General features: G+C 30.8%; 1 protein-coding gene across 1 annotated transcript; it reads right to left on the bottom strand.

The window, feature by feature from the left end:
- Nucleotides 1-1071: 1071 nt before the first annotated feature.
- Nucleotides 1072-1873, bottom strand: LOC124530537 (endocuticle structural glycoprotein SgAbd-8-like). Its single transcript, XM_047104732.1, has 2 exons — nucleotides 1689-1873; nucleotides 1072-1570 (listed from the first exon to the last, which is right to left on the bottom strand). Exons 1-2 carry the CDS (start codon nucleotides 1698-1700, stop codon nucleotides 1202-1204), a joined length of 381 nt encoding a protein of 126 aa, XP_046960688.1. The 5' UTR covers nucleotides 1701-1873; the 3' UTR covers nucleotides 1072-1201.
- Nucleotides 1874-8509: the final 6636 nt, after the last annotated feature.

The following is an 8509-nucleotide window of genomic DNA, read 5'->3' as shown; positions in this document are numbered from 1 at the left end:
TCTTCTGGATAGTATGTAATACATCTTTCCAAGGTTTTATTTAATTTTATTTTGTATTCTATGTACCCGTTTGAGTACATAGAATATAAAACAAAGTCTTGGTCCTGGTGATTATATAAAATATTGTACCCAGATATTTTTGGTTTTACAAAGATTAAGCAAAATAAATAATTATCATAAAAAGAATACAAATTCCAAATACATTTAGGTTTGTGACCAGATAAGCTTTTAAAATGTCGTTTATTTTCAAGACGTGATATAGTACTGTTGAACTATACATACAACTATTAATAAATCATGCATTTAACTTATAATTGCTCATGAGTAAAACTTAAGAAACAGTAAACACTTAAGTTGCGTTGTATTGAAATGACCAACATATAGGTAACGTGTGATCGAAAAGGTCTCTCTGTTTTGTTTTTCTCATTAGAATTTGAATATAAATTAACAAAAACAATTTGTCATATAAAAGACAAATATTTTAATGGGCTTAGGCTGGTGATCGACATATGCCCCAATTATAATTTATTACTGCATCAGTATTCATCCATAAACATAATAATTGAATCATTATTAAAGAATACGGTTCAATAAATATTATCTAACAAGGAATTCATAATGGGCGCCAGGGCTCTAGTCCAGAAGTGACAAAAATACCGTTTTCGAGCTTAGTTTTGCTGAACTGTCATAGATTTTTTACAGCAATAAATATTTCGTAAAAATTGAAATATGTTATTTAGTACATTTAAAAATTGTATTGACGAATGTAACACGAGCATAATGATGTCATTAATATTGTAATTTTTTTATTTATGTTAAATATATCACGTGCGTGTATATATTAGAGCTACATATAATAAAATTAATAGAAAAATGTATCATTAAGATGTAATGTGTTGAAAACTACTATCTATAAGGCTTGTCATACATGCATATGCAATATATATGCATGTATTTGTTAAGAAACTTTAAGTAATATGGACGTTAACAAAGCCAGTCAGAAAATTGTAAACACTAAAACTTATTGTTTCTATATGTTCTAAAAGTTTAAATTCGAAGAAAACAAATGTATAACTATCAAATATTTTATTTGGTCTACAAAAATACAAAATATATGTCATAAATAACTAAGTTATGGACTCATTAATTGAAGTGTGGTCATTGTATCAAAGTACACGTTCACATATGAAAGGTTAATTTATTATTCTGTTTGGGGCGGGGCCGTGGCGAGGTAAGCCAGGGAACGCTGGATAGCCTCTGGTACTGGAGGAGCTGTAGGCAGATGAGCGCCTTGAGGTTGGAAACCGTTCTCATCAGCAACGTAAGTCAATTGAATGTTTTGTCCATCTTCACTAGGGTATTGGAATTGTCCTGAAACAGCCAAAGTGTCGACGTCACCAACTTTCTTCACTTCTCCTTTTTCGTCAGCACTGATGCCGTTGCCAGTTTCAAAAGAGTACTGGTAAGATCCGTCTCCATTGATCTCGCTGTCCTGACGTACGATAGGAATAGGCTCTGCCGGGGCTTGAGGAGCAGCAAAAGCCACTGCGACGAAAAGAGCGATCAATACCTGAAATGAAAGTATAAAATGTACTTTTTTATGATTCACATATACGTTTGCACACTTGTGGTGGTTTATCACTTCACTGTCACTTGCACAAATTAGCAACATTTAAAGGAACACTTACAATAGATTTCATTTTTGTACGATTGGTTGTCAATGTATCGAGTGAAGATACTGTAAATAACTGATGCCGTTACGATGTGATAATTTGAGTATTTATAGTTAGTTCTCGGTAACCACCTCCTTGCATTCCTAGTTTCGTCTTTACCGATTTCGCAAAATCTATGAAATAAGTAAACAACAGATGCATTACCTCGAGGCTTGTATGTCGTATTGTCGACGTAACGCCTGTCAACAATCCTAACGGATTGTACATTTGTTCAGTATTGACCTTAGCGCATGCATGTGTTTACATCCACGGTATCACACTGCTTTTCACAACTTTATCACACAATTCATTAGTACGTACTTAGTTACACAAAACTATTATCATTAATTCATCATCATGAATTTCATCAGCTTAAAGAAACATATTTCTTATGCTTCTCTAATTTAAAGACAATTTGCTTTGTGCGTGATTATTACCTTCACAGATTTAAAATAACATTTTAGTCAACCTTGATTCAACTTAAGCGAACGAAATGGTAGTTAAAGTTATTGCCTATTTCGGATTCTAATATTAAAAGATAAATTTCAAAGGATATTATAAGATTATTCTCAGATATCGAGAAATATTGAAAAATATGATGAGATTTGGAATTCTATGTCCAATCGTAGTTCCGATTGTTCATTAAACCCTCATGTCACGTAATAAAATGGAATGGTATGTATATATTTTACTTAGATATTTCTCATAGAAAAATTTAAAACATATTATACCATTTACATGTGCATTCCATTTACAAACTCAAGTCCCTTATACAAATAAAAAAAAGATAGCATTTAAAAATTCAACAAACATATATCAATGAATAGATTTCATATATGAAATTGGTATTTAATTGCTACTTATACTTACATTAAATTCCCACGCAAATAACTAACTTACGTATAATAATGCCTACCTCTAGCATTCTCCAGTGACTCGACTATACAAATCTATAGTTCAAAACTGGAATATTATAATATATGAAATAGAAAAGATTTATAAGCTTTTGTTACAAGAAGTGAATAATTATTTTTTTTATTATTAAATTTTTACGCATACAAACTTTCATACAAAATATCATTATTTTAGTCAAGACGAACCAAGGCCCTAAAGTAAGTATGCGTTATACGTTGTATACACAGACAATATGTATTTTATAGCACATAGTTAATTATATCCACACAGTTAAGGCCTTCGTCAGTCTGAGCTGCTATTTACAACAAAGTTAATTATAGTATTTCACTATTTCATATCATAATTAAAGTAATGTATAATATTTTTTGTTAATATCATTTTTTATAAATATTTATTTCACATTTAATATTTTTATACATTTTGTAAGTTAAACTCAGCTAATAGTCACTATATTTAAAAGGGTTACCTAACAGTGCCTCCGAGTTTGCACCCTCACAAAAACCATAAAATTGTAAGGATATAAAGTATAGAAAGGAAAGTGTAAAAAAGAACCGCCTGTTTTTTTTTATATACTAGGTACATAATTTCGTGGATAACATTTATATTAATAGAAAAAGGGGTGTGAAAGTTGCGGTGACATGCATATAGCTTTGGCTTCGTCTCTCTAATTAGGGCGAAGAAAAAAAATATAGGACTTTTTTAAACTACCACAAACTTAAAACCATTGAACATGTCATTGTGACCAATTTCGGTTACGGCTCCCAATAAATAAATCCAACATGACCTGAAAGGGTTCAGGAGCAGGATCAACCAATTGATGTGCTTTCAGAGTGTATCAATTTCCAGAATCCGGGCTGTGACTCTTTGTTAACCTAACGTTCGAACCCGGGACGAATCTTGTATCTAGCCAGTTGACCAACGAGGCTGACTATAGATGTAATGAGGCAGATCACAGTGTGCCATCGGCTCGTAGACACTGTGAGATATATAAATTACTTCTGCAGCTGCCATCACGCCGCTCAGAAGAAGAATAATAGTAATAATATTATTATTATTCTTCTGAGCGCTCGTAGACACTAGAACTGTGAGATATATAAATTACTTCTGCAGCTGCCATTACGCCGCTCAGAAGAAATTAAGTAGCTAGAATCCAAGTTCACTCTAAGTTCAAAAATGGAAAAAGGAATTGGTGACATGGCGTCGAGCCATTACACGAACCGTTTTTTCGGTTGACCCCCTAATAGCTCAAAATCTATTAAACATTTTATTGGTTAATTATGATACAAACCCGAATAAATACACCTCACAAGGTAATTACTGACTGAACGACACAAATATCAAAAACTAAACCATTGCCAGATAGTCTAGAAAGTTGAAACCTTCCGGGTCAGAGAAGGACACATTTTATTTACGACTTTCAGCATTTTCCAAGCAACCTATTTGTATTACCAAGCGCCTTCCGGAATTATAATAGCAACTAAAACTTTTTCATTTCGCTTAAAATAAAATCCGTGATGGAACGTGGTTTTATCATTATGTATAGCATATTATTTATAATTTATAAAACTTAAACAACTAAAATAAAATAAACTACAACTGGGAGTGCATTAAATAGATTTGATTTACAACTGAAATAGCCCACACATACAATTATTATGAAAATTAAAATTTATAACGTATTCAAAAATTCACTGCAATACAAAACTTTTCTTGCTGAATAAATGTAACATAATGTTGTATATTCTGTGCTAGTTGATTTTAGGTCAAGTGGTAATTAGTAACTAAATTATTAAGTAATAAATATTTACAAAATTCATATCGTATAATTATTTACTATCTTCATTATATAAAGATTACTTGGATTTTAAATGTGGGCGGGCAGCATTAAGGTTTATTTATACGACTTAGAGTCATCCTTAAGAGATTACATTGAGATTTAGTGATCGATAGAAACTGTTTTTACACGTGGTTGCAACATCATTTCAGATATCCATAGAAATATTCTAAGTTCTTATAATTTTGCCCTCTTGTTCTTCGAAACCAGTTAATTAAAACAAAATTTATTAGAATTTTATAATTTTTAATTGTTGTTGTTTGTTGTAGAAATCGTTTAGAATGTGATATGTTATTTTATACATTTTACATATATAGTATTAAATCTGTTGGAAAATATTGAATAGAGGTGCTATTCAACTAGAAATTATTTAATTTTCATTCATTTTTATTTTTAGCGAATGCTTTTTGACATAAGAAGTTATTTAAATTTATTCATTCATTCATAATTACATTTATTGTAGAACATAATTAATTTTTCTACAGCTACGGAATACTAGCTACTTTATCCGACACGAACTTGCCGAAATAATTTATTCTAGACATATCAAAAGTGCCCGCATATGTACGTATTGATGCCTACAATGTTATGTAACATCATAATAGTTATGATGAATAGGTATTCAGACAACAAAGGATTTCTCTTATATCGGTTATGTAAATGGCGATGTATTGTACACTCAATAGAATGTCTTCAGGCGAATTTTGGTTGCATTAACATCGATTTGCTGGAAGTGATTGTCACTGAGTGATATGAGTGAAGTATAATGTACATATGATGTCTAAGAGCTGAATAAAATCTAAATAAAATAACAGTTGATATAAATTGACAGATACTTAATTTATATTCATGTTACAGTGAAAGTATCAAATAATCCGGACATTATGTACATTACCCAATAATTATATATAATAACTACTCAACTTAAAAAATATATACATGACTCGCTTAATCACATCTACTAAGTAGCTGTTATAGGTAATATTTGGAAAAACTTAGATAAAATAATATAGACGAAGATTAAAGAACGAAGGCTTTGTTTTATAAATTAATGCGTAACTGAACAAACTGCTAAACCATTACTTATCAAACTTTTAAAGAAGGTTTTATTATAAAGGCAACTACTCAATTTCAATCTCTTTAAAATTAGACTATCGACCTCAAGCGTGAATTTCATATTCTTGTATGGTACATACCAGAAACTAGAATTAGTCTGTTTTGAATCTAAATTATGACTGCAACTCTATAGTAACTTAATTTTGCCTCAACTTTAAAATATACAAAAATCGATGAGTTATAATCTATTAAGTCATTTTAACACGTGTGATGCACGTGTTCTTCTTTCTAGGCCTTGAACAATCAAATACGACATTAGGGTTAGCACAGACTGTATATTAATTGATCAAAATGTCTTGTTAATAAACAAATATAGAAAAGGAATACGAAATTTTTGTAATACAGGCTACATTAAAAATGTGTTATAGTATTATTTTTTTCGTTTTTGTTCTATAGTCAATTTCAATAATCTCTCAATATTTCTTTTACCTAAAATATAACCAATTGTAAATGCAGGTAGGCCTGTTCTTGTGGTGTCATTATTTTCTTATTTGAATTGTGTTTTCAGTAGTTACAGACATATAAGACGTTATGTTTCATTATCCCATAAAGATTTAAAAAGTCTAGAAAATAACTTATATATCTTAGAGTATATGGACTTGTCGTCAGGGAAACTAATGATGTGGGTCTTCAAATTAGATCGAATGACATTAAGAAATGGTTCATAAATTGCATTCGCTTTGAATAAGGTAAGATTTTTTAAATGACTTTGACCACTAAACCTCCGTTTCCTCCTCTTCATTAGAAGATTTACATTTCTTACAATTTCGTGCTTCATTATAGCGGTCGTGAGGTCAGATTTACCGTCCCGAGTGCGCTTTTCTCAATTGCCTGAGTCCTTTAAAATAGCCGTCCTTGCCAATTGGGTCATGAGGACACATTATCATTAATGGTTTGATAATTATTATTAATATCGGTGTCAGAATCGAGTACAACCTACAAGGTAAGAAATATTTCGAGATTAAATACACAATAGTAAAGAACAACAATCAAAGTGATATGATTGATGTGTAGTTTGCAGGCAAATATAATTATTTATTTATGAATGATCAATGACCCTATTTTGTATTTTGCAACCCATTTTTACTCATCAAATAACGATGTACAATTATCACGTAATAATTTTACATGAAAAAATTATATATACGATGGTTTAAATACAGTTGACCTTAACGGTTAACAACGTTTTTATATATTTCTTAACAGCGATATATCGAAAATATTATAAATGTTAGGCATGAAACGTGTGATTAATAATCTAGTACCGATGTTTCATTTCAAGCCCCCTACATGCGTAACACCTCCAAGGTGAGCAACTTTTTATGCAGCCTAATATTGAGTATTTTTCTTTGTGTAATAAAGGTGCGAACACACCTGCAAGCAAAGCAAATGGGAACAAGCACGAAGCTGGAGAATTAAAAATGAACCTGTTCATAACCCGTCCACGCCCAAACGACCGCAATAGATCAATATTTGTCATAAACCGTCTCTTGGTCTTTATTAAAATATGTATACATGTAGGATTATTTTTGGGTCTCCATAACTAATAATAATATAATAGCAATTTATTATACATATTATTATTTAAATTGAGGTTTATTGGTATGTATGAATGGACATGAGTAATCAATGTCAAAGATTATATTGATATTGAAGATGTATGTAGGAACGATTTTTAATATGACTCAAGAAATCTAAGCTTAGGTATATACGAGTCAAAAAATATTGTTCATGACTAATTTATGTACATTATAATATTAAGATTTTTTTTTATTTGTAGGCAAATTACAAAAAGTTGAAGTATAACATTCTATTAAAAAGTAGTAAAAAAGAGAAACATTTTTATAAACGCCACACGTCTATAGTATCTAACACAGACGATTCGATTTATAAATGTTTTATCAATAAAACCCCTGACTACTTGACAACTGCTAACATTGCTGATAACTGAACTTTTGTGACACCTTCATGTGTGGTCCCAAACTATAGCTACACAGCAAACACCGCTAAGAAATCAGTGACAGTTCTGAGAGGCTGGTTTTCTCGAAAGATCATTATTGCTCGTAATTGGCTCCTCGTTAAGTAGGCTGTTGATTCACATTGATTTTTATCTTTAGAACCACTTTTAATTAGCCTGTTGGATAGGTATTTCCAGATATTTTGAATAATCAAGAGTCGGACTGATCAAATAGTCATGATGGTGTTAGCCAGTCAGGTCCTGATCCTAGCCTGTGCTGTGTGTGAATGTAAAATAGTTCATTCATTTATATGGTTAGAGATAAAAAAAATGTTGGCTCGGAGATACGTGTCTCTTAATTTTCCCGCTGTTTCCAAACAAATGCGTTCAAAACTATTTCTAATCATAATTATTATAGAGTGAACCGAGCTATTCCTACCCAGACCGACCGTAGGCTCGTCACATATCTCACATACAGACACCAAAGCATATATAATTTTGTATTGGTTTGGAGAATAAATGAGGCACTGCATTACAGCCACTTATTTGGGTTGCACATTCGGCAATTTTCCGACGTATAAAACTACTTAAAAAAACTTATAGCCATTTTTACACCTATTCGAGTGGAGTTAGCAGCTTTTGAATATGACATGATATGTCGGGTGATAATAGATTTCTCTTGCAATGTATATATATATATATATATATATTTGTCGTAATGGACAACACTTACAAAACGTGATTTTATAACATATTCGTAAAAAATATATATTGTGTAGATTTATTATTATATTTACCTCTTATTTTACCTTATATTTTATATAAGGTAAATATTAAAATAGGTAAATATTTAAGTATTTCTTGGGGTTCAGTTTTAAGACTATTCATAGAAGATATAAAGTCAGTAATTATTCGAAGATAAATAGCTACCATACAATATGACAAAAAACCTAATTCCTATAATTGAGAGACCTA

This window comes from Vanessa cardui, chromosome 6 (assembly GCF_905220365.1).
Source record: "Vanessa cardui chromosome 6, ilVanCard2.1, whole genome shotgun sequence".
Taxonomy (NCBI): domain Eukaryota; kingdom Metazoa; phylum Arthropoda; class Insecta; order Lepidoptera; family Nymphalidae; genus Vanessa; species Vanessa cardui.
The sequence above is the reverse complement of the archived record's forward strand: the minus strand, read 5'-3'. Positions and strand labels throughout refer to the sequence as shown.